Source organism: Camellia sinensis, chromosome 12 (genome assembly GCF_055761805.1).
Source record: "Camellia sinensis isolate YWXY chromosome 12, ASM5576180v1, whole genome shotgun sequence".
Taxonomy (NCBI): domain Eukaryota; kingdom Viridiplantae; phylum Streptophyta; class Magnoliopsida; order Ericales; family Theaceae; genus Camellia; species Camellia sinensis.
The window spans coordinates 70,141,605-70,169,386 of record NC_138972.1 but is presented as its reverse complement, the minus strand read 5'-3'; the positions used below and the strand labels follow the sequence as shown (position 1 = coordinate 70,169,386).

The window sequence follows — 27,782 nt, the reverse complement described above, 5'->3', positions numbered from 1 at the left end:
ATGGTTTATAAAGGAATGAGAGTTTTACTCTAAATGTATTAAATGTTGATTTTTATAGGATAAATGAAATTGATGTTGAAAATGTGGAATTGGGTTGATATTGATGAGGATGGTGGAGTTAGATATGTATTATCGCTCACATCTTGAAATTTGAAAAGTTTATCTTTATTGAAAATTGTTTATCTGTTTAGAAATACCTGTTTTGGGCTACCCGTGAAAGATAGTTATGATTGTTGTAGAAATTGCATAAAAATTAAGAGAATTGAAACTATTGTCTCATCTATTTGCATCGAGTATTATTTCACATTTATACATTAGAAATGTTTAACGTTTTGAGAAAATTGGTGAATTTGGGAAGTATATATTGTCTTGTTGGAAATAAGTTGGCTTGAGTGTCCATAGTGAAAGTCCTAAAAACCGTGCGTATATATGGGTGCTGATCTTGCAGACGAATTTTTCGTGAAATGGCAATATTAGTGCTTGTAGAGCCTACGTTTACATAGGTGTCGGTTTACTGTTTTTCGTAGACGAAACTTCCGTAAAAGTTTGGAATTGTTTTGAGATTCTCAAAGTGTGATTCACTGCCCTGTTTTCTATTGTAAAGGAAGTGATTTATGAATTATGATGTTAACTTGGCATTTTGTGGTTTTGGAGAAAGACATAAAATGTTTTAGCACGAGCATTGCATATGCATTCACCTTATATCTTTGTTAAAATTCATATACTGTGTTAGATTATTTCTACTGGGTTTTGGCTCACCCTATGTAGGAAAAACATTTTCAGGTGCTGACAAAATGCCTTCGCCAAGGCAATAGCTTGGAAGGACTTGGAACAAGAGCTTCATTTTGTTTGATTATTGTATATGTTTTGTACAGGCCAAGGGCCTTTTACTGTATTAGATTTAAATCCACTTTTGTTGTAACTAAGTATCGTCTTGGAAAGTTGTAAGCCTTTAGGACATTTATTATTTGTTTTACTCTCGTATCATATCTCTTGTTGTAACATATGCTACAGATTCAGGTTTAGAGCTTGTGAATGTGTAAATGCATGTGTTATCTTTTGTATAATTCAAATCATATATAAATGGAAATGATATTCATTTTGGAATCACATTATCTTATTTGGTTATACATCATGAGCTGTCATTATATTTTCGGGACGTTACAATGAATCTATGAGTTTCATATTGACTTCATCAAATGATTGTTTTTACTATTATGTTCACAAAAGAGAGAGTGTTCTTCAGTGGATTTCAGGGTACTTGGGCTTGAAGTTTTGGTCGATTTTGGAGTGGCTCATTATTGTGGATTCGACATCAGCGTTGTGGATTCCATGTTAGGGAAGATAATTTCAAGGTGAAGACAGTATTAGAAGAGACACATCGGGTTTGGTTCAATTTGTGCATAGATTTGCTAAGTAATTGAAAGTACTCTTGTATAATTCCTATTTTTGTTTTCTTAATGGATTGTTTTGTGGTTTTAGCCCGTGATTTTCATCACAATTGGAAGCACTCTAATTGTATTTTTTTCATGCTAAATCGTTATATTAATTTGTTATTGATTGTTTGATTATGATTAGTATACACTATTTAAAGTTGAAATATAATCACAAATAAATATTTCGAGGATTTAAGATTTTTCATGGCATCGTGAGTGAGGTGTGATCGATAAAAATTGATATTATTAAAGTGTTTCAAAGAAAAAAAAGAGTAAAATTTAAATTTCTTATTGGGGTAGATTTAGCGGCTCCCACTTCTTAAGAACGAGTGAATTATTTTATTTATTAATTAGCATGATATCCATTCTGGGCATAGTCCTTAATAAATATACAAAAAATTAATTTAAATTTAAATAGTAAAAATATTAAATATATATTATAATGGTTTTGAATGAAGTAATTCTACTTATTTTTATCAAGTCTACATTTCTAGTTTTTATTATTTTTTCTTTTTCTTTCATTAATAGTGTCATGGATTGGCCATATATTCAACCCATTTTCTAGTGACGCTCACATGTCCGCCCGTCAACTTCTCCTATTTGATCAAATTTTCACTCAACCTATCTTCACCTTTGTTATCAGCCCTGTTTGGTAGAGTTGTGGAAAAGTACTTATAGCTTATACCTCAACAACTTATAACTTATAACTTTCAGCTTAAGCTGATTTTCAGCTTATTCTTAAAGCATCTCCTGCCCCACTCAAAGAATAAGCTGATTTCTGACTTCCAAAAAGTTATAAACTATAAGTTATAAGCTAAACTAAACACATCAAAATAGTTTAAATTAAGCTGAAATCTGAAATAAGCTGTAATTAAGCTCTGCCAAACAGGCACATCCTAACTTAGTCGATATCCCTTTGTAAAAACATTATATTTGATTATAAATCTTGTTCTTACTTCTAAAATCAATATATTTAGGCCTTATTTAGGAATGATATATTTAACTAAAAAAGTCAAAGAGTCACTACAAAATGTCAAAATGTTTTACTTTTTACACATTTTTTTTTTTTGTAAAAAACTAAAATGTTACTAACAAATTCAATTCTCAAACCAACGCTTATTTTCATCATTTTTCTCTTTTTCATATTTTCTCATTTGGTATATATTCCTTTAAATTAAAAAAAAAAAAGAAGATTTGAGACGAAACTAAAATATATAAGGAAAAGATATTAAAAACCAAAAATACCTATATGATTTTGACTTTTCAACTCTCAAACCAACGCTTATTTTCATTACTTTTCTCTTTTCATATTTTCTCATTTGCTATATATTCCTTTCAATTAAAAAAAAAGAAGAAGATTTGAGACGAAACTAAAATATATAAGGAAAAGATATTAAAAACCAAAAATACCTCTATGATTTTGACTTTGTTGCATATTAAAATCCAAGTTCTACTAAAATCACTCTCATGATCTAATCATATTATTTTTTTATTTAAACGTGATATAATTTAAAAATAAAAAATAAACCCACAAAATAAATAAATAAATTAATAAATATTTGAATTGGGCATATCATTTGACCCGCTGTTAGAATTAAAGAATGAAATGTATTTATTTTTGATAAGTTATGCAAAATTTTATAAATTAATTTTAATTGGAATTTTTTTTAAAGATCTCTGATATTAAGATTTTATAAAATAAATGATATATAATATTTTCACAGTAGTTAAGGTCTCTCAACATTTCTACGGAGAAAATTCGACTCAGAGAAATTTCGTCTTGACTCGGAGAAATTTTAGTTTTCACAAAGAAATTTCTCTGATTTTACAGAGAAATCACACCGGAGAAATTTCAAAATTTTCTGGAATAGGATGAAATTTATTTGAATTAGGCAAAAATTTTCTGTGAAAATGTTGGAAGGCCTTAGCTAATAAAAAAAATATTTTGGACCTCTCCTACTACACAAAATTAAAAATGATTGATGTTTCACTAATTTTTTCCATTTTAATATCAAACTTAGGTATTATATGATATGACATTTTATATGACACTAATATGTAGTTGATGGGTTTCATTTGATATATGTGGTTAGTGCTATGCGACACAACAGTCAACATAATGTTATTAAAATTTTATTTAAGACTGATTTTCTTTTTAAATATTTTAAATATGTATAATTAAAATTTGGTATTATACTTTTCATCTAAAAATTTTCAAATTCAAATGTGATTTGACTTAAATATGACTAAGATTTTATTTTGAACCTTTTATGTAAAAGTTTTTAAAATTTTAAATTAGATAGGGTTAGATAGACCAATAGTTTTGTAACATGTGTATTTCTTAATTTTTGAAAATTAAAAATTTTGAGAAATTTAAAATTTTAATATCAATCTTCTAGAATCTCTTAGATAAAAAAAATTAAAAAAAAAATGAAACTTTGTGGGATATTTTAATTTTAATAATTCAGATTTTTTTAATGGAAGATATCTTGGTGTTTATATGATAATTTTCACATGACATGATAAAATTTGGGTAAGAGGGGTATATATTTTTGGTATTATACTAACTAATTTTTTAAAATTATATCTCAATCAAGCTATTTTTACCGGCTAAATTTAATATAGATAGATACAAATAAAAATTAAAATTATTTTTTAAAAGATCATGAGTTAAGAAAATTTTAAAATATTATTATATTGATGAATGATTCAATAATAATTTTGTTTTTCTAAATTTTGAAAGTTAAAATATTTGACTTAACTGCTAGATATATATAAAATGTTTTAAAAGAGTTAAAGATAAAATATCAATTATAATACTATTATATTGATCAAATTAACAATATTTTAAAGGAGGTAAGATTAAATGTCCAATATATTAGCATATTGATTAAATGTCCAATAATTTCATGACATGTGTATTTTTGTATTTTTAAAATTGAAAAAAAATTACATTGACACTTTAAAACTCAAAAACTTAACAACGTTTTTACTTATGTAATGATATAAATTTTAAATTAAATGAGGTAGATAAACCAATACTTGGAAATTTGTAATTAATATTTTGGATATCTCTTAATTTTTCCTTTTGAATTTTAGGAGAGAGAATAGATTTGGGTAAATCAAAAAAGAGATTATTTTATCTTTCCTTATGACAAATATAAATTTGGAATCATTACTATTTTTATATTTATTGATTTAATGGGTTAGTCAATAGTTTTTTTAAAATTATTTTTAATTAAAAAAATTCACAAATTTAATTAAAAGTGTTGTAGTTTTTACAATGCTCTTTGCGAAAAATCTCTTTTATTTAATATATAATACAAATATATAGATGGATAGACGCATATAGACATAGTTTTGGAAGAAAATTTAAAAACTTTACTATACTTGATGGGTAAAGATTAATGTATGAAATATGAAATATTTATTAATTTTATAATAATTATAAAATCAACAAATAAGAATTGCAAATGATTTATTTTTATATTTTTACAAAATTTAAATTATGAGGAATAATAATTGAAATTTTGAACTTCTAACACCCCCCATAATGTTTTTACTCATATTATATATATGATAATTTCAATCTAATTTTTAAAGACGACTTTATCAATTGAATTGGATTGATACCAAATAAAAAATAAAATAGTAAGAGCATCTTTTATGCTTACTTAGATGTTTTATCAAATTTAAATTTGATAAAATTCATCTTTTTTTCTGCTCCAATCATGGTATCTCACCTATATTAAATGAAGGCAATGCTAAATTTTTCATCAAATCATAGGAACGTTTAATTTCTCATCAAATTTCTTAAATAATTGTTGATGGATGATCGGTGGGACAATTAGGAGGATGATCAACTTGGGAAAATTTTGTTGAAAATTTACTCTAGATTGAATGACCGACTAGACGATCAGTTAAATTTGATGAAATAATTAAAACGCAATATATTAGATCAAATTTTTAATTACATTTTTTATTCAAATTTAATAAATTTTTTTTTTTATAATGAAGACGCTAAAGTGCAAAATTCACATAAAAAACAACCGCCTCTTTAGGCAACAGGTTAAAAATCACTTTTTAGCTTTTTAATCTGTCACCTTTATATTTTTTTTTTCACATTTAAAAAAAAAAAAAAAAAAACAAAAACAAAATTTTAATCAAATTTTCAAAACAACCCAAACTTGTGTCATGAGTCATGGTGGTGGCTAAACAAACCCGCAGCCAGACGTCCGGGTTGGTTCGGGTCGCCCGGAAACCATGAGCCATGTCGCCGTCTTCGTTAAGACCGAGAGAGACAGGTAGCAAGGCAACTCGGACAGCCGTCGACATCTCCGAAGCCATTTAACCGTTTTTCCTACTTTCCTTTCCTTTCCTTCACTTTCCCATCCAATCCTTCAATCTTTCCTCTCTGAGCTTTCGCTCGGAACTCAATTCTCTCCAATCGCTGCAAAATGAACTCAACGTTGAGGATTTCATCATCAATGGCCACCATGAATGTTCCTTCTCCAATCAAGCCTCAATTTCAGAGAACCTCCTTGTTTGGTCTCAAAGAAAAACAACCCTGTTTCAGAATCCATGCCATGTCCAACAACGGCGCTGTTTCTCGCTCTTGCCCTGACGAGGTCACTATTCCTTTCATATATAATGTCTGTGTTTCTGTATATGTATATGTGGGGTGTGATTGTGTATGATACCACTTGGGATGAAGACTAAATCTTCCCAAATTCAGTTATCTGTTGGGGTTTTTCTCTCATTATATGTCTCAATTTGTTGTTGTTGTTTTTGTTAATTGTTTGATCAATACTGATTTGTTCATTTAAAATTGCTTTTGTTTGTGCGTTTGCTGTGATGGGTTGTTGTTGTTATTCAATTTAATGGTGTTTATATTGAACTACATTGTTACACAACTTACATTAGGCTTGGGAATGGCTTTAGTTTTGCTGTACCGATTCACTATCCCTGCCCTCTACTCCACCCCTTCTAGTGTTGCTGCATTTTCACAATTTACCAAACAAGTGATTATTCTTTTCTACAATATGGTCCTAACTCCTAACACTGTGTTTCGCTCATGGATTGGAGCAGGGATTTGGAAAGTGATAGAGAAAAGACAGGTGAAATGTGAATGAAATATAACTATATTTTACACATCTTTTCTCTTTCTCTTTCCAAAACCCTTCCCAAATCTATGAACCAAACACAGCCTCAGTGTGGAGCACCTGAATGGAAAAGGGCTCTCCACTGAGTAAGTGATCCTTGCTGAAGAGATGTAACATCGCATGGAGGAAATTGACTTTGTGCTGAGAAGAAGTACCTTTTTCCGAGTAAGTAGAGTAGATGAGTTCCATTACGGATTTCACAGAAAGTAAGAATAGCAGCCATTCATGATTGTCTATGTAAGTGCACGTCCACCAGAAAATTTGACCATGACAAATGTATAGATTTATTTTAATATATAAAAATATATTTTATAAGATAGATAATTATTATTATTATTTTTTATATATTTTTTATGCGTTGAGTTATTGTTAAAATGAAGTAACTATGTTGTTAAGTAAGAAAACCCAATAATAATTGAATAAATAACAAATACATTCATATATAGTAAGAAGTGGAGTTGCTTCCCAGCGGGTATAACACTCTCTCCCATGCGTGATACGTTGCACTTGCGACTCAAGGAGCCACTATTTTTTTACCATAGCATTAAATGTGATTCAATTGTTGTACCGAAGATATGTGTGGCACTCTTTCTTTTTGAAAAATAAACAAACTTTATTGAAAAAGTATTAAAGCGATGCAAAGAATACAAAAATCTTAGAAAAAGAACAACCCTCAGAAAAACTTAACTAATCAACTCATCATTTTTGTCTACAAAAGCCAACACATCCGGATCCACCGAAACCGTGACCTAGCTATTCAGCACAGTAGGAAGCCGCCTTTCCAACCACGAAACTGAATGAGACACACCCTGAAAAATACGCCTATTACATTCCAACTAGACCAATATAAGACACTGGCATGCAAGCATCCATGCCTTCTGACCCAGCTATGTGTGGCACTCTCTATAATTGGTTAGAATATAGTTTGTGTGTTTGAGTAAAAGAATCTGTGAATTTAATAAGAAGAATACATGAATTTGACGTGAATTGATCCACAATTCGTAGATCTACGCGTTAGAGCGCGATTCACTGATGTACTTTGACGAATTAGGTGACATAGGTCCGAAAACGAGAGCCCTTCCCTATTCTTGGGAAGGAAACTACATGCCAACTAATCAAATCATCTTTTCTCCCTTCCCCTCACCACTGCCACAGTAAATTCCATATCAATTTCTGAATCCTATTAGTCATATTGATCAGAACTCTAAACAAAGATAAATAATAAATGGGTACACTGGACAAAATTGACTGAGCCAAGGTGAAACTCACCCTTTAGAAATCAACACTCTTTTCTACACATAAATCTCTTACCAATCTTCTCCATTACCGGAGTCTGAAAAATCTTGGACCTTTGATTCCCCCCAAAAGAAGCAATAAATACGTAAAGATTCAAACGGGCAACCTAATAGCCCAACCAATCTTTGTAATCTATCTTGTGGAAAATTAATCCTACTGTTGGTGGAAATTAATCAAAACGATGGTACACTTATGCACGATAACCTTAAACCAAAAAAACATTTCAAACATTCTTAATATAGAGAGAAGATTAACCATTTTAGCTTTCTCACTAGAAGGGAAGAAAACGGCATCATCTGCAAATTGTAGATGGGACATTGAAGCATTATCTCACAAAACCCTCCGATGTCCCGTCTCGTTAGCTCTATAAACCAATCTAACTCAAAACATCAACAGCTATAGTAAATAGTAAACCAAAAAAAAAAAAAAAAAGGGACAAAGGATTTGACACCTAGTGATGTAACACAAAACTAGGCAGAGACTGGTGATCTCAATCACAAATCAAATATCTCAATCTCAGTAATCAATAATCATAATCTAGTCTCTAAAGCTATTACACAGAGCCATATATGTATAGGTATCATGGAAATCCCTAATTAAATTACAGTTACCAAAAATAAAACATTACAATAATTAAATCTTAATAAAACAATAAAACCTAATAAAATAATAATATCCAATAAAATATAAAAGAATACCAAAATAAATCCCTAAATCTTTATCCAATGTTTTTTCGATCTCTATCATTTCCCCCCAGCTGAAGGAAACTCTCCTCTGGATAGTTGTGAAGATAAAATTACTCCATGAGATAAAACTCAAGCTGGTGAAATAGTTTTTCAATCCATATTGTATGTGATTGACAAAATGCTTTCACAACAAGATGAGAATGAGAAGCTCCATGGAAGATAACTAAGTCTCGGCTAAGAGATGATACTGGAAAAGGATCACCTCCTGTAGAAAAATCCACAAACAAGGCATGAGGCTTCAAAGGGCCTCAATCAAGCATCATATCCTCCATATGAAATTAGGACCAATATTTAAATGAAATGGTAAATCAGTAAAACATGCATTTGGTCCATGCTCAACAAATAAATATTTTCATTAAATGTTAACGTGAAATACTTCGAGGAAGAAGGAACTTGATGTACAGGAGTGACAATCATGCCATGATCACAAAAATAATCAAGCACATACATAGGAGAACTATTAAAATCAATTAAAAGAATAGAATTAATAGACTCATAAGATGTATCATTAAGAATTACCTCAATTGAACTCTCAATAGTTGATAAAGTAGGAACGACATACCTGAGAAGGTTCAATGATATGATAGACTAACAAGTATCCTCATCAGCTTTAGAATCGATGGTTGAACAAAGCAAAGACTTGAACACTCAACTAACGTTTGGCACTGGAATTGATTCAACGTGTTTCTCAAGTACCATAATTGGTGGGATTCAACCTTCGATTAGGATTCTACATTTTTGGCGACTTTGGGATGAGAAAAACGATAGAACATGAATGTTATTCAAGTAATCATGAAATTCATAAGTGACAATAGGGATGAACAACATAGAAGGGAAGCCATAGCCTAATTCATACAATATTATTATAAACAACTATGAATAATACAGTGAGAAACTTATTATTTATAACCTAACAACCCTAATTAAATTACGAACCAAATATTTTTAATTTTTAATTTAATTTTATTTTATTTAAAAAAAAAATACTAATAATAAATCTACCAATTACATTGTGAGATCCTAATTGGGTAAACATATCCCAACTAGTAATTATGTAAATTCTACTAAAACACTAGTAATAAACCTACTAATTACATTTTGAGATCAAAAAGTCTTTGGTCCTTGCAATGGTCCCATGGGCTTCACCCTAGTCTTGCCAAGCAGGTAATGGGCCTCTAGTTGACCATGATGACTGAAAGGACGTGAAAAATCCAGACTTGGAAAGTGGTGGGCATTTGGGAAAGTAAGGTTGATTGGATGTCTTCATCCAAGCAACGGTATAGAAGAAGAATGAAACAGAGTAAGAGGCCGGAGTTTCATTTGACCAGGTGGAGTGGCACAAGATTTGCCTCTTGGCTTATTTCAAGATACTGATTCCTCCACAAAAAGAAATTATTCTCGTGTCAACAAATTAGAAGAGATGTTAACCAGCAATTGAATTTGGAAACACCTCTAATTAAATTACAAAACCAAATCTTAATAATATTTGGAAACATAACTAAGCATATCCTAACTAGTAATTATGTAAATTATACCAAAATATTAATAATAAATCTACCAATTACATTTGTGAGATTAGTCTTTGGTCCATGCGATGGACCCATGAACTTCACCATAGGTTTCCAAAGCGGGTAGTGGGTCTCTAGCCAATTAAGGGTTGCACCATACAATTTTCATTCACTGAAAATAACTCAACTTTGTAAGTTAGGAGCATGTCCAAGAATCCCATATGAATGAGAAACGCGCCAAATTGACGAGGAATTTTTCTTTAATTTAACGGTTTTGGAGCCGGTGGCACAAGAAGGTTTGGGTGGTTGGTTTCCAATGGTTGGCTTACAGCTGGACAATGGAGCTATATATATGTGTGTGTATGATCACAAAGACTAAATTATATATGCGGATTAAGGTTAGTGGGATGAATTAGACTAGTAGCATTGGGTTTGTGGATATGGTGTGTTGCTCTTTCTTTTCCATAAACCTCTGTTGCTTCTATTCTGTGGTTTGGGCCAAACTGGTCTTTGCGATTAAGCTGTAGATTGTGGGGGTTGGTTGGGAAGCGATAAAGAGGGATGGCTGACTTGGGTCAATTGAGTGGTTCATGGTTTAAAATACTAGTTTCTTCGAAGCGAACGGTCTGTTCTTAGTTTGCTTACACCCCAATATACCGTTGAGACCAAATAACGAAAGGGAACCGGCCGATTCGCATAATTAATTAATTAATATTTCTAAAATTTTGTACTTGTTTTATTTAAATTTAACATTTATAATGTCAGCCATTTCTTGCCTAAATGTGAGGCAATCGGTTGGAACAGGTTCTGGTTTAGAGCAAGAGCCCTTTTATAAGGTGAGGGGGATCCTCACATTCCCTTTCCCCATCAACATGGGATAGTTCTTGTGTATTAAAGAAGTGAGGCACTTGACTTGTTTATTTTGTGGACTTGCATGCTTATAGTTATATCTTCAATGCAGTCTATGTGGGATAGCAAAACAAACTTGATAGAGTTTGAACATGCCACCTCTGTGGCTCAACCACAGTTTTGAATAGCACCCTAACTCACCTCCTACTCTCTTCCTCTCTTAGCATTGGCACAGTCTTGGCTACCATAGGCAGCCCCCTTCTAGTCCTACCCAAATCCATTGCCTCACTCAGTTCCAAATTAAGCTTAGTAAGTTGCCCGATTAAGTGTAAGAGGGTTAAAAATGCATATCATTTATTTGAAAATGAATAAAAAAATATACTAACACATATCAAAATTTTCATTAAAACAAGACAAATTGAGTCTGGGAGAGTAAAAACAATGCACACCATTGATTTTGAAGAAGTTTTTAATGATTTTTTAATTTTCACGACTGTGACACCCAATTCCTGATACGTAACAACCAATACTCCCAATACACAATACACCGTGACCGATACTGATACGTATCTAGTTACTGCAATTTAGAACCGTGGAGTGGTTATGGACATTTTAGTAGCTCAAATAGAAAAATGGATGAGCATTGATGGGTCAACAATGATTGATGATCAAAGATTTTTTTTTCTTTTGTATTTAGTATGAAAGGCCATTTATGTGTATATAAATTTTGAAAGGGCAAAATTGGAAAAGCAATTAATTTGACTACTGATGTAAGAAATTTCCGTCCTTTCCATTAATGGTGAATTAACAGGAGGTTAGTGCCATTTCAGAGACCTCAGGGAGGTCTCTGTAATTATCATAATGTAGTCAATACTGATTTGTGGCTGAATTTTTTTTAGTCCTAGATTTCCAACAGCCTCCAAATATTTATTGTTAATGATATATATATTTAGTGATTTATTATATTATCACATACTAAGACCAACCAGATAGGTTATAAATTATGAGGGATAAGTGATGCTGCCTTGTCATATGTGATTCACAACATGATATATGTGTAGTCTGAAAAGGGAATAATGTTTCCTGCATTTCTGTAATTGGAGAAAAGAAAAAAAGGCTGATGATTTATTACCTTGTTTTTGGAAATAGTATCATCTGTACTTCTTGTTTTGCCGTAAGAGAGAAATGGTACATATACATTGACATAGAATATTCTGATATTGCAGGCATCATCTCGTTCAGTTGAAGATGCCCATAGGCGAAGAAGCAGTCTTGAGTCTTTGTTCTGTTATGATAAGGCTATACCGGAGGAAATAATTGAGAAGCCAATAGGTTTATCTTTGGCGGAGAAAAAAATTGGAGATAATCCCCACTGCCCTGATTGCCAAGCCAAGGGGGCTGTCCTTTGCAGCACTTGCTCTGGTTCTGGCTTATATGTTGACTCTATATTGGAGAGCCAGGGTGTCATTGTCAAAGTCCGATGCTTAGGTAAAGTACTTGTATTCTTCTAATGAGAATTAATTTAGCTATATAGCCAAATACATACTGGCATTTGAACACTCCATTCCACTTCCCAGCTTTGGACTTCAATAAATAAGTTAATTGTGCTGTTTCAGTTTCATTTTACATCATCTGGAACACAATATATATACATATATATTAAAATGAAGGTTATACTTTTCTGGTATCTTTGATGAGCACCAATGTATTGAACAGATCTGAAGAGGGATGTACGTGGCTGGCATATTCTGGTCCATAATCATGAAAGTCTGTTAAGACAGAACTGAGCAACTCTTTTGGAAAATTTCTGTATCGGTTTGTCCATGTTGTGTCTTGTTTCCGTGTCCGTGCTTCTTAGGGTATAATTTTGAGGGGAAACAGCCACATTACATTCTTGGTGAGGGGGTGGGGGTTCTAAGCCTCAGCTTCTGGGTGTGTACTGCATTCATGGAAATGACACCAGTTTCTTAAAAAACCTTATTTGTTATTGATACTATGATACTATTAAGCTTAAATTCCCTCCCCCCCCCCCCCCCCCCAATGACATGAACAAGAAATTGAAAGGCGTTAATAATGTTTCCGATAAGGGCCTCATCAGGAGTTTGACTCAACATTTTGATTTGGTAGTATTGTAAATTAGAACTACTGCATTCGGCGCTCCTTTGTTCTATTATCTTTTAGGATTGCTTTAATTTACCTACCTGCTATTAATATTTATTGTGTTTATAATCCTCTCAATATTTTCTTCTAAGCTACTACATTTTACAATATGAAGTGTCGTACATGTTGCTAGGTCCTGTTTAAGAGAATCAAGTTGATTTGTATTTGGAATGCAAAACCTCAGACCACTGCCCTGTTTTACCTCAGAATAACCATTTTCTTTTCTTCAGTGGAAGCTATAAGGAATTCCTTGGGTTTAGTCTGCTTTACCTCAAAATAACCATTTCCTTTCCTTAAGTGGAATCTATAAAGAATTCCTTGGGTTTAGAGTGCCACAATCTGTTGCTTCTGATGCATGTGGGATTGATTCCATTGTTAATTTTGGTTAGCATTTGATCCTGTAGTCTAGATTTAGAACTGTATTATCACTCCACCTGCGAGGAGATTCTTGTGGGAAGATGGGGAATTGCTTCTACGGAAAAAGCTGCTTTAATGTTTATAATTTTTGTTATGAGCATACTATTAGTAGGTATAAGATGAAAATATAGAATGACGATGCTTGGCTGCTACATCAGGTCATGCTAGTGACAGCCCTAATTTGGGCCATCATTAAGTTGAAGATAAAAGCCAAAGTAGTTATAATCCCAATGCACTTTTCATATATTTCCAATATTAATATACATGTTTCACACATTTCTATACACTTTTTATATGTACATTGAGACTAATGACCACCCATTGGGCAGTCATCTGAGAAGCATAGACAGGCACAGACAGAGGACACATCGATTTTGAAAAAAAAAAAAGATATGGACACAGAAGTTATACGGCAAAAATATTTGTTTTTAATTTTTGTGTGTGAGTATAAATTTAGAGCACAAAGATACATCAGGCATTAATGTATATGTGGGTGTAATTTAGAGCACAAAGATATGACGGTTTCATGGATTTTGCTTGCGATAGTTTTCAAATTATAAGTTTCAAATCATTTATGATAAAATGATTTGTTGTTACTATGTTACTAATTTGCTAACTATTATGATGTAGGTTGTGGTGGAACTGGTAACATTATGTGTTCAGTATGCGGTGGTCGAGGTCATCTTGGCTGCAAATGATTTCCAAGGTTTGATTTCGTTCCTTCAATTTTATGTGAATCTTGTATGAGCCAACTTTGAGTGTGGAAAATGTTCTGAAGTTTTGTGTCTATCAAAGACATGTTTGATTCTTTTTCCCCTGATTCATGGATGATAATTTGTGGCAATTTTACACAATTGTCAGTCCATATTTAACCACTATCCTTGTCCTGATCTTTTTTTCTTCTATATGCTTGTTGATTGCATGGTTTAGTGGCTTTCACGTATTTACTTATTGTTAGAATTTACCTTCACCTACACCACTATCACCTCACCTACTCCACTAAACCTAACCCACTACTTCACCCACTCTCCACCTACTTCACCCACTTAAACCTACTCCACTAAACCTAACCCACTACACCACTACCACCTCACCTACTCCACTAAACCTAACCCACTACACCACTACCACCTCCACTTCACCTACTCCTTACCTACTACACACTCACCCTCTTCTATATATAGGAATCATGAATCATTGTAATAGAAATCAATAACATTATATCAATCAACAATACAATTCTCTATTTCTCTTTTTACATTAAATTTCTACATGGTATCAGAGCCATAAGATTTAGGCCCGTATTTTGTTTTCTCACCGGCGGGCAGCCGGCCGGCAACCTTGCCTTCGCTGCCCGCTGGAATTTTGTACACATACCTTCACTTTCCTGCATCTTCCAACTTTCTTACAACTGTTGTCCCATAGATGGGCTTCATATCTACCAGTCCATCTATGCCTTGTGACACCTCTATACTGTGAAGTCCTCTGTCCAAATGTATCAATGGACTTCCTATGGCCAACCTGCTTCTGATCAAGCTTCTCAGCCCTCTTTTCTTCCCCTCCTTGAATGGTGTTTGGTACACCTCATGGCCTCTAAATGCATAGTAATCTGAGTATTGCTGGGCTTGAATCTGCTGTTGTTGACTATTGTTGGTCTCATGATCTGGGTTGTGGTGGTAGTACATGCTCTCTTCTTACATGAGAAGGCGCGTCACTGTCGGAATACGGGCTGCCGCCTCTGGCCCCTTAAGCTTCCGCTGCTTCCGCCCTACTCTTGCTGGCGGCGCCGCACCTGCGCTGAAGGTTGCCCAATTTAGGCGGAAAGTTTGCTCGGTATTTGGCATTGTAGTACCATTGGTTGTCGATGGCATCATCTTCACAGCCTCAATCTCTCTCCTAGAAATCACAGTGAATTGAAATTCGGCAACAAATGGTATACAGAGTGGTAGTAGTACTGTTTTTGTGCGAAGGGACAGAAATCATCACATTTCTCACTTTTTTTCTTTTATTTTGTCCTCCACTTTACACCTCACATGCCTTCTCTCTGTCTAAACAATAATTTTCCACCACCCAACTTTCTTTTTATTTTATTTTATTTTCTTTTATTTTATCACCAACTCACTTCTTATGATGAAAACACATGCCTTAATTTATTTTAATAACATGAGTGGCCTCCCTTTTCCACCATCTCCCTCTTTTTCTACACAATATTTTTTGTACCACCGCCCACTCCATGATACCCATATTAATATTATTATTATTTTCACAAAAAAAAAAAAAAATTCATTCCAGTTGATTTTTCTGCATTACCACACCTACCATTCGAGTTTGCCAAACACACTTATTTTATTCATGTCAGGATCAACCCCGATCACAATTTTACACAAAAAAAAAAAAAAAAAAAAAAAAAAAAAAAAAAAAAACAAACAAACAAACCACCACAACACACCCAACATCCACAGTGGGATTTTTCTTCTCTACTCTGCTGCAGGTCTCTTCTTCTTGCCTCCGTCCTGGACGGCCCTTGCCGGTGTTGCCTCCGTGTTTCCCACACCACCGAGCACATTCACTCCACCCTGCTCCTCCATTACAGCATATGGCGGCCCTCCAAATCGGAACATAAAACTGGCCTTCCGCTTCAGCTCCTTGTTTTCCGCCTTTAGCACACTTATCTCTGCTCGCGCATCCTTATACATGCGTTGGAGCAGAGCCAGTTGGGCGTTTAACTGCTGCACCTCATTTGTCCTACTCTGCAGCCGGTTCGACAAATTTGTAACCGCAGTCATGGTTTCCACACATGACTTCAAGGTATACTGATTGGCCTCCACATCCGACTGCACCGCCATTTTTTGCTCCACTGACCGCATCGGAAAGTTCAATGGAGCAAACACAGAGGTGTTTGGTTGAGGTTCACTGGCCACCGCACCAGTTCTCTCTCTTGTTGACTCATTGAGGTCGGGAAAGAGGGTGAGCAGCCCGCGGGAAGACGAAGCCATTTTTCTGGGCTACAAAATGTTCCACAGTTTCTCTCTCCAAAGAGGTAGAGTTTTTTTCAGAGAAGGGTTGGTTTCAGAGGTTTCAGAATGGTATGCCTCAGCCTCAGCTTTCGTCTTGGTTAAATAGCCAAGGCAGCCACGCGCATCGCGCGCCTCTTGCCACCAGCCGACAAACGGGCACGCAAGCCAAGGCGCCCACGTGCCTAGCCATCATGTCCGGCACACCTTTTGATGAATTGGGCACGCCTTTTGATGGCACGCCTTTTGATGGATTGGGCACGCCTTTTGATGGCACGCCTTTTTTGAAAAATTGGGCGCACCTTTTGAGGATGCGATTTTTTAAGGGGTCCGACAAGACTCTGTAAACTGTCCCGACATTGATTCCGGTTAGCTCCTTTATGGGTCCGACAAGACTCTATAAACTGTCCCGACATTTGATACCGGTTAGCTTTTTCAAGGGTCCGACAAGACTCTGTAAACTGTCCCGACATTGATTCCGGTTAGTTTCTACAAGGGTCCGACAAGACTCTGTAAACTGTCCCGACATTGATTCCGGTTAGCTCCTTTATGGGTCCGACAAGACTCTGTAAACTGTCCCGACATTGATTCCGGTTAGTTTCTACAAGGGTCCAGCAAGACTCCGTAAACTGTCACAACAACTGTCACAACATTGTCTGCTACAACGGTCCGACATGACCCCATAAACTGTCTTCTACAACGGTCCGACATGACCCCATAAACTGTCTTCTACATCGGTTTGACACCCCCATACAGTGTCCTCTACAACGTTATGACACCACCATACAGTGTCCTCTACAACGTTATGACACCACCATTCAGTGTCTTCGCCAATGGTCTGACACGACCATACAGTGTCTCCTATCCTTTTTTTTTTATTTTTTATGTATTTTCTTGTTTTGTTCCTCTCTCCAAACTCAAGTTGGTTAGTTTCTATCCTCCTTGAGTTTGCGGGGGCTGTTAGAATTTACCTTCACCTACACCACTATCACCTCACCTACTCCACTAAACCTAACCCACTACTTCACCCACTCTCCACCTACTTCACCCACTTAAACCTACTCCACTAAACCTAACCCACTACACCACTACCACCTCACCTACTCCACTAAACCTAACCCACTACACCACTACCACCTCCACTTCACCTACTCCTTACCTACTACACACTCACCCTCTTCTATATATAGGAATCATGAATCATTGTAATAGAAATCAATAACATTATATCAATCAACAATACAATTCTCTATTTCTCTTTATACATTAAATTTCTACACTTATGTTCTTTGTACAGCGGAATCATTATATTTTAAGCTGTTTTCAAAATGGGGTCCTCATGGTGTAAACCTATGGTTGCTGGATACTCGTGTGTGTGACCAACAATCTGCACAAAATTTCTATTTCCTCTCTCCCTCTCTCTCTCTCTCTCTCTCTCTCTCTCTGTGGGAAAAGAAATAAGAAAAAGAAAAAGAAGAAAACCTTCTTCCTGTATTTCTATCACTTCAAAGAAAAATAATTGGAACGCATCAGGGTTGTGCGTAATCTGATCCGTTAAGAATAAACATGCAATCAGGTCCAATCTGATAATCTGAGGGATCATAAACGTTTTAATCTGAAATCAGGTTTGTTAACACTTGACCCAGTCTGATTATTTGATAATAATCCTTTTCCTAGAATTTCTGTAGTATTTCCGGCAATTTCCATATGATTAGAGCCCATTAGTTTGCCTATACCCAATCTGAAGAAAAAACAAAGAAAAAATGGGGTGTGTTAGATCTGATTATACTTAATCCTCATCCAATTCGTCACTTGAAGATTTATTAGGTCAATATATCACAGATCTATAATATCCAAGCCATTGGATTTGGTTCAAATCAAAACCTGATCCAATGACTGACCTGAAGTAGGGGAACCCACATTTTATTACTTTAAATTTGTTTATCAGCTTATCAGAAGCATTTTTAGACTTCCTTGCTTTACTATTTGATTTAAAACATTTCCCTGGTTCATTGCCAAACCTAAATGACTCATCTCAGCACTGCTCAGTAAGGAGGAGCATATTTCTTGTGTAAGATGAGAAAAGAGGATATAAATTCTGTTTGCCACCATAATGTGTGGATATTTAGTACATTAATTTAGAAATGTTGGACTTGAATTTGACTTGTTCCCTTTTTGCTCATACTATAGGATATCCAAATATAGAGATAATAATATTCATGGTTGGGAAAAACTTTGGGAGAATTCAGAATTTTGACAAGTGTGCTTCTGTCAAACATTAGTTTAGTCAAATACTGGTTGATTGTTGAAACCCAGAGTATATCACTCTGTTCGTCAAATCATTTGCTTTTATACTGCTGCTAGTTGAGATGGTATAGAGGCTTCCGAAAATTGTTGGGAAATGTATTGGATAATGAGATTTTTCAAAATTGTTTGATCAAGACTCGCTATCTTTTTGTTTGTCCTATCTGTTGCCTGTAATTTTTGGGAAAAAAAAAAATATTTTTGTACGTGCTAACAATTGTCAACTGATAATCCTTCAGGTTGCTGAGTAGGAGGTTGCCAAAGTTGTCTCTGATTTGATTGAGTAGTAAGGTTCAGTACTTTTCTTTTGTATTATGTATGTTTCATCGAGTTGTAAGGCACATTTTGTATTTTGAATTTTGTTGTGTTCATGGGTGCCAATACATGATATGCAAAGCGGTGGGTGTAAACACAATGTGTTTGCAATTTTACGTTTAAATTTTTGAGTAGTTTAATGAATGAAGAAAACCGTTTAGCAATTTTGGATGGTTTAATGAACGAGCAAAATCATTAACACTAATAGATGTGACAGTTATATATATATATATATGAAAAGGGTGATTCACCTATGTTTATATCTCACTTTGGATATAAACTCCTGTGCTTGTAGTTGCTTTCAGTCTGTCTTGCCCTCACAGATATAAAACACATTTCTGTGCTTCTTGGTAACATATGATAAGTATACAAACCAAATCAAAGATTCCATTTAATATACACAAAAATTCAATGTCAATATTATGTCCTCCACTTCAAAAATTACAGAAATTTTTACAGCTTTGCTATGCTTTTTTATCTAATTCATTGTCTCATATATTCAAACTATATCTCAAAAATGAATGTGAAAAATTGAGTCTGTTAATGGGAAATGGTTGCTTCTGCTTCTGCCAAGTGGTCAGTAAAGTGAGTTATCTGTGATGTCTGGGTTCGAGATCTCTGCAACTCTTGAATGCGAACCGGGATTGTTGAGTCAAATCGAGGGTGTTGTGGGTTCTCTGCATAGGCAACAAGGTACGCCGAAACACAAGCTTGCGGCCACGCCATGGCAACTCGACACTGCAAGGCCACCATAAGAATTGAAGTAAGTTTCTTTCCAAGATTTTAACTAATGGACAAGAAGTTTATTAGTTTAGAAATCATAGTTCCATTTCTTACCATGAAATACCCAATCAAGTAGGCATAGATTGATATTTCAGCTGCATATCCTTTGTGTACCACAAGACACCATGATCCACCTAGTAGTGCACACACTGCACCACTTGCCATTCCACTTAGGAAACAGAATGAACTTGTGAGGTCAGAGTCAATCACCTGCTCCAACCCACCTCTTCTGAACATCTCCCATGTATCGATCGATGCCTGAACGAAACCCATGTTGTAGGCCCCGGCATATACGAAACCCCATCGATTTGCGTACGTTATGAGCCTCGAACCGACTCCCGAGTAGCAATTAGCACACGAGAACAGAAACTCATCTGTATCACCTGAAATCAAGCTAAGGGCTCGTGCTGAACCCTGGATGAGACCCAGAATTGGCACGAGGGCCGAGCCAACACAGATGCTGCCGAGCGAGTGCTTGAGCGTGTCGCGGAAAGCTACATTTATGTCGAGTTCTGTCCCACTTGCGAAGTTCATGTACTTGACTCGAGAGATTGTGACTTGCAATGTGTACTTGATTACCTGCATTGTCCAGGCTAGGCTTAAGAGGAGTACCAAGATAAAGATGCTGTCGAAAACTGTACCGGTAGCGGTGGCTCCACCAATGCCGGCCACCATGAAAGACGAGTATAAAGTACAAGAGATTATCGTTAGAACGACGAGCACGGTGGTTCTAGGTGGAGGGAACGCAGTGGAAATCGATAGGACCTTGATGGTATGATCAAACTGAGGACTGACCCAACAGGAGTAGAGGGAGAGTACAATGGATGAAACAAGAGCGATGACGGCTGGGGCCAAACTTCTGGAGGAGCCAATGGAGACGAGGAAGATACCGACTGCGCAAGTTAGCAGAGGGCCGAGCCAAAACGCCGCCTTGAGGGTTCTTGAAGGGTTGCAGAGGGTGAAGGATTGCCAAGCGAAGCTGAAGATTCCGGCACAAGCCGTTGAAGCGAGGAGCGGCGGGAACCATTCGAGAGGGCGGAAGTGGTGGTTGGTGGCGGCGGAGATGAGGCCGCGGATGGTGAGGACGATTACCAAGATGGTAATAAGGAAGAAGTGGATGTAGAAGAGGTTCCGAAAGAGCTTCCTGAAGAAGAGACCTCTTGCTGGTTGAATCTGAAACTGGGTGTTGTTGGGTTCTTGTATCTGCATCCAAAGCCAATTGAATTGACATACAATTCAGATAGTCAAACAATCAAAAACCATAAACAAGATATGGGTTCTCTTATATATATCTTTAGAGAGAGAGAGGATACAATTCAGCTAGTCAAACAATCAAAAATCATAAACAGGATATGGGTTCTCTTATATATATCTTTAGAGAGAGAGGATTGATGATGATGATGATGATGATGATGATGATGATGAAAGAGAGATGAACAGTGCCAAGAACAAGAATTGGGTTGAGAGAGAGAGAGAGAGAGAGAGAGAGAGAGAGAGGACCTTGAAGGGGGTTGTTGATGGAAGGGGATGATCTTGAGTTTGAGTATGTAGTTGAACCATCTGTGGAGCAAATTCATCGATTCTAGCCATTGTTGTGAAAGCGATGTTGCAGTGTTTTGTTGAGTATAAAATGTTCGAAGACCTTGAGGACTTGTTTTTTTAATTTTCTTTTATCACTTTCTTGGCAGCCACGATTTAGCAAAAGATCAAGAAATGAGAGAATTTTTAACTGTAACACTCAAACATGAATCCCATGTCTTCTTCAACAATTATCATTGTATATATGTGTATATATGTACATTGTGTGAAACAAGTAAGCAGAGTCCTTACTGTAGTTCTTTGAAAAAAGTGGAACTAAAGAAATGCTATGACGATGAAAAAGTTATTTTGAGACGGTCAAAAATTAATTTTTTTTTTTTTGAATATATGTTTGAAAAATATAAGAGGTGATAGAATTTAAAATAAATTAAAAGTTAGTTTTTGCCTTTTTTTTAGTTCTTTTCAAAAGAGCCCTTTCGTTTGGGATATGGGTTGATTTTTTAATTTTTTTGACTTTTTAATTATTTTAATATGAGGTTAAAAAGTTTTGTTTGTGATGCATTTTTTATTTTATTTTTTTTAAAATTTTTGTGAAAGAAAAAAATAAAATAATTATAGTTTGGATATGATATTTTATCTTATTAATTTTTTAATTTTTTTATAACTAGTTTAACTCAAAAATTTTATGTCAAATATAACCTAAATTTTACTGGAGGGTGAGGTATAAATTTAAAATTAATGAAATGTAAATTCTATCTAAAATGATAATTGGTCACGTGGTTGGAGAGGTGAGGATTGAAGTTTTGGCCACGTCGATGGAGACATGTCAGCAATGGTGACCTGTTGGAGAGGGTGCATTATATGGGAGAAACCAATAATGATTCGTGTCACTAAAAAAAAAATTATTAATAATATTAATATATTAAGAGTATCAAAAAAAAAAAAAAACAAGGATTAAGCAATAAACGGGTCTACTATCACATTATTAGTGACTTTATTAGAGTACTAAAAGAGTGTTCGCAATTATTTTTTGGGAGAAATTGCAAATCAATGAATAGTGAAAGAATATTTGTATTTTTATGATGATAAAAATATTTTATGTGCATGGTATCAATTCTTCTTCTCTCCGTTTGTTTTGGGTGATAGAATGGAGGGGATTGATAGTGAGGGAATTGATAGCGTGGGGATTAATAGTGAGGAATTGTTAAATTATTTTTATATAAAATAATAAAATAAATAAAAAATATAAAAATTAAACATTAATATTTAAAAAAAATTCTCAATATATAAAAAATAAAAAAATAAAAAAATCTCTAATCCCCTCACTATTTTTCTAATACCATCTCTACCTCCTCCTTACCAATCCACCTTCCTCCTCCTTACTAGTCCCAAGGGATTACTAATCTCCTCCCTATCTCTCAAAACAAACACTCTATTCTCAATCCCCTCCTTACAATCAAACCCAATCCCCTCCCTATAAGAGCATCTCCAACCCATCCTTCGTATCTTCAAATATGGAGGATCCTCTCTCAAAAATAACTCCAACCCATCCTCTATATCCTCCTCCATTTGGGAGGAGGATGAATTGATCCTCCAAATATAGAGGGAGGATGAAAAAATGGAGGAGACTCTAAAACACTATTCACTCTATATTTTTTAATTATATTCGAAATAACTTTTAATATGTAAATTTAATTTTTATAAAATTGACATCAATAAAAAGTATAAAATCATACCTTTAAAATGAGTATAATATTAAATATGTTTTACAAAAATTTTAAAATTAAATATTTATTAATTAACAAAAATTACTTTTTGATTGGAGTTTGAATGAATAGTGACCTCCTCTATATTTACTTTTTGAATAAAAAATATTAAGAGGATGTGGTTGGAGATGCTCTAACCCCAAACAAACGGGGCCCTTGGGTCTAGTATAACTCTTTTCTGTATATTAGAATTTTATCAAATTTTTATTTTTATTTTTATTTTTAATGCGATTATTATTATTACTATTTTTTTTTCTGTCTCACTACTTTACAATTTCTCCTATTATATTGCTATGTGGTCCTCGTGATGCAGTTAGAATTTTCCCGGGAAGTGCGTTTGGGCTTTTAATTAAAGAAGGAAAAAGATATGCAAAGTGAAAAAGAGTTAGGTTGTTTGTTTTATTTTTTTGGTTCACTAGTTCAACTACTAACAACAAACCTAACTATTGAATTGTCTTCTCTTCAAAAAAATAATAACAAAATAATTAAGAAATGATAAAGGTAAGAATTAATAAAGTTGAATTAATTTTCATGGATTAAGACTGTCTAATGAGCTATGTGCATACTGCAGTATTTATATATTCTCTCTACTAAAAGTACAGACTCATAAATTGAGTCATAGAAAATTCATAAACAATAAATTTAGTCCAAATAGTCTTGTTTAGGAATATATTATTTTAATAATTTTTTGATTTTATACGAAAAAATGTGCAGAAAAATAGAGAAAGTAATGTCATAACTTATAATAATTTTTTAACTAAAATTGAAGGTTGCCAAAATGAATGTGGATTCACTTTCTATTGCAATTTTCTATGCCTACAAATCAAGTTAATTGACCTCACTTTGATTGAAATTTCTAAAATAGTTTGGAGAAGAAACCCATGGCAAGATTCAAATTGTAATGGTTGTTTGGACTAACAAATTTTTAAAAAAAAATAAAAAAATGTTGTGCATTGGTCAACTAGAGTAAAATAGATCATGACACAATTGATGGAGGTGGGTCGATTGAATTTAACAAACATTATAATATACAATACGAACCTCTCTACCACGTAATTGCGTGTTGAATAATGTGATAGCTACTCCCACTAGTCAAATGAAGAGAATGTTAGTATGTGTTTGGAGAAATTCACCAAACACATTGTCACTTCTTGTTTTGAGATTCACTTTTAAAACTCTTTTCAAGGCAGAAAAATTTAGCCTAATCGGACGTCTGATCGGTTGACTGAAACAGTTTTTTATTTATTTTTTATTTTTTATTTTTTACAATAGGCACCTGTTATTTTTTATATTTTAAATAAAAAAAATTTCAAAATTTTTAAAATTTTTTATGAACTTTGAATAGAACTTTGAGTTGTGTATTTAGTTATGAGTTGTAAATTTTTATATCAAATATCATATCTCACATTAAAGATTTTCCACTCAATTCAAAACTCATTTACCAAACAAATTTTCAACACTCAAATCATAATTTCAAAACTCACAAACTCAAAATACAACTCTACTATCAAATTATATTTAGAAAACTCTACCAAACGCTATTTTATTATTTTTATTTTGACGGTAATTTTTGAAATATTTTCTTTTGAGTGCATAATATTTGCTAACATTAATATTAGGGAGATTACACATTAATGGGATTAGAAAAAATATTTACAAAAAGTAAAAAAATTTATGATTTTAATTTTAATATTTATCAATTTTTTGTAAATATTTTTTCTGATTCTCACTTATGTGTAATTCCTCCTTAATATTACATCTTCATAAGCTTCCTCATTTTTATCAATTAAGCATTTTTTTCTCTGGTAGAAATGGAGATTTCATAGCTACAAAACTAATAAATCAGAATTGTATAGGACAAGTACTGTGGGGTTTTTATTTTGGATAAGTCCCAAGGGAGAGTGGGAATGGAATTTGAAGCCATTGGTCAATTTCGTTCATATCCAAACTTTTGACTTTCTTTAATGGAGTTATAGGCTCTGACATCTTTTTTGGTTGTTACAAAAGTTTTATTGTCCCACATAAATTGTTTCAAATTTTTATTATTAATTTGTGTTTGTTAGATAGAGATTAGGCCAAGTTTGGCATGAGATAAAAAAGATAAAAAGTCAAAAAGTTACTATTTTATTTAAGTCATATCATCTTATTTAAGTCACATCACTTCTCTAACACATCACCTCAAATCCAACCCAAACCCAACCCATATTTCATAAAAAGTCAAAAAGTGTACTTATTTAGTCTTCCCAAACTAGGCCTAAATTGGTATAAAAAATATTAGATACTTCAAAAAATTTTATCAAATATCTCATATGAAACTCACATTGTATGGGATTTACACCCACATGAGACATTTTTGGTGTGTCTAGCATTACTCAATTGGTATAATGTGAGATCTAAATATGAATTACAGTATTAATGTTTCTAAATTTTGAATAAAAAAAAAAAGAAGTGTTTTTAAATAAAATTTTGGAATTTTTTTTAAAGATCTTTGATATTAAGATATTATAAGATAAATGATATATAATATTTTTATAGTAGTTGGGGTCCCTCAATATTTTTACAGAGAAAATTTGACATAGAATTTTTTTTGATTTCACAAGAAGATTTCAAAATTTCTCTAATACGAGTATAGAGAAATTTCATAAAATAACCTTAGGTAATTAAAAAAAGCACATATTAAAACTCTCTTACTATCCAAAATTAAATTAAAAAGAGATGTTTCACCAATATTCTGTAAATTTTTTTATAATAATACAAGTACTCTCGTTGTACCAACCAACAAGTTTTCACAGTCCACTAAAATCTTTTGGAAGTGCGCCCAAAGGGGTGCACTCAAACTGGACAACCTACCTGGCCCATAAGGGTTTCAGCCCAGTATTTAAGTTTTGATTGAGAGAGTGGAATGTAGCTGAATTTGACTAAGCCCAATTCATTTATGTTCAAGTTTGTACAATAATTTGGTTAGAGAATTCAAACACAGAAGTTTTTTTTAGATAGTGAAATTCAAACACAGAAGTTAAACACAAAATATTTATATGAAAAAAAAAAAACTATTGTGTTACTCAGATTCATTTTAAATGTAAATTAGTGAAAATTCATACCATACACGGAATGTGAAAAAATTAATAAAATATATTTATGAAAAATAATATAAATAGTTAGATTTTTATATGTAAATTATAAAAATAAAAAAATATTAAAACCTATAATTTAAGTTTTATAATTTTATCACAATTTATGTATCAATTTTTAATTTGTGACAACTTCAATCATGTAACTTTCAACCTGCTTGCTAAAGTTGTAAATTTGGATGAGTTGAACCCAGGCAACTCGAGTCAAGCTTGTAAAGTTTTAAAGATTGAGCAACATAATTATTAATTTGGTGAGATCTTATGTAAAATTCAAAAATTTGAAAAAATTTGAATGGACTTGGGTAGAAACACCTAATAACTTGAGCAATCGAAACAAAATTGTATATATAAATTTATAAAATTATTTTTTTAATAATAAATAAAATTTATTAAAGATTTAATATTAATGAACAAAAGTAAATATACCTTTTAGAAAGGGATCATCGAATAAGTTGATATTAAAAAAAAATTCATTTTATAATGGCATAAAATCATTTAAATATGATTTTTTAAAAATTATTTTTAATTCAAGAGTTACAATAAAATATTTAAATATAATAAAATTAAATTTCTTATAAAATAAAAGTATATGGATAAAAAAAAGAAGAAGATAAGAAGACAATTTAGAATGGTATTCTTATTTGATCTGAAAGTAATTATAGATGACTAATAAATTATCACCTATAATCCCTTCTCTTTTTTTTAAAATAAAAAAAAGATATTTCACAAACCATTACTTTTATTATAAAAATAACATTTATTTCTATTTGTTTTAGCAAAAATCACTTTTTAACAATTTGAGCCAAAAAATTTTCATTTTTTTTTAAATTTTAGTTTGTTTAATTGACAATTGAGATTAAAAAAAAAAAAAAAAAAACCAGGATCCACCATGTTTTGCAAGTGATAAAAAAAATTTAGATAAACAATAAGAAAAATATTTGAAACTCACAAAAAAACACCTACAATTGTATCCATAATGATGTGATATCATATGTGTCAACTCTTGATTTACTATATACTTAATGACGTGGGGCCCAACTCCCTTAGCACATCATTATGGGTAAAAGTGTGGGTAGTATTGCTGGAATAATAAATTATCGCGTGTAACTCACCCTTTTTTATTTTAGGAAAATGATTTGTCCCCCTAAAAAAGCCCTCCCTAATCCCCCTAATGTCCAAAACGACGTCGTTTTGGGCATTTTTTTTTTTTTTTTTTGCCTTGGTTTGAAATTTAGGGGGATTAGGGGGCCAAAAATTAGGGGATGTAGCATGACCCTTTATTTTATTATATAAAAAAATAAGTTTTACAAACTATCACTTTTAATAGAAAAAAAAAATACTTATTTCTATTTGATT

At 33.2% G+C, this 27,782-nt stretch overlaps 2 protein-coding genes across 2 annotated transcripts; one reads left to right on the top strand and one right to left on the bottom strand.

Moving 5' to 3' along the window:
- The first annotated feature begins 5,582 nt into the window (after nucleotides 1-5,582).
- Nucleotides 5,583-19,371, top strand: LOC114301527 (DnaJ/Hsp40 cysteine-rich domain superfamily protein). The gene is made up of 4 exons (XM_028246480.2): nucleotides 5,583-6,064; nucleotides 12,224-12,485; nucleotides 14,205-14,280; nucleotides 19,132-19,371. Exons 1-3 carry the CDS (start codon nucleotides 5,894-5,896, stop codon nucleotides 14,270-14,272), a joined length of 501 nt encoding a protein of 166 aa, XP_028102281.1. The 5' UTR covers nucleotides 5,583-5,893; the 3' UTR covers nucleotides 14,273-14,280; nucleotides 19,132-19,371.
- A 201-nt stretch (nucleotides 19,372-19,572) lies between these two features.
- On the bottom strand, nucleotides 19,573-21,792 carry LOC114301526 (uncharacterized). Its single transcript, XM_028246479.2, has 3 exons — nucleotides 21,491-21,792; nucleotides 20,045-21,193; nucleotides 19,573-19,945 (listed from the first exon to the last, which is right to left on the bottom strand). Exons 1-3 carry the CDS (start codon nucleotides 21,578-21,580, stop codon nucleotides 19,748-19,750), a joined length of 1,437 nt encoding a protein of 478 aa, XP_028102280.2. The 5' UTR covers nucleotides 21,581-21,792; the 3' UTR covers nucleotides 19,573-19,747.
- Between the last annotated feature and the right edge of the window lie 5,990 nt (nucleotides 21,793-27,782).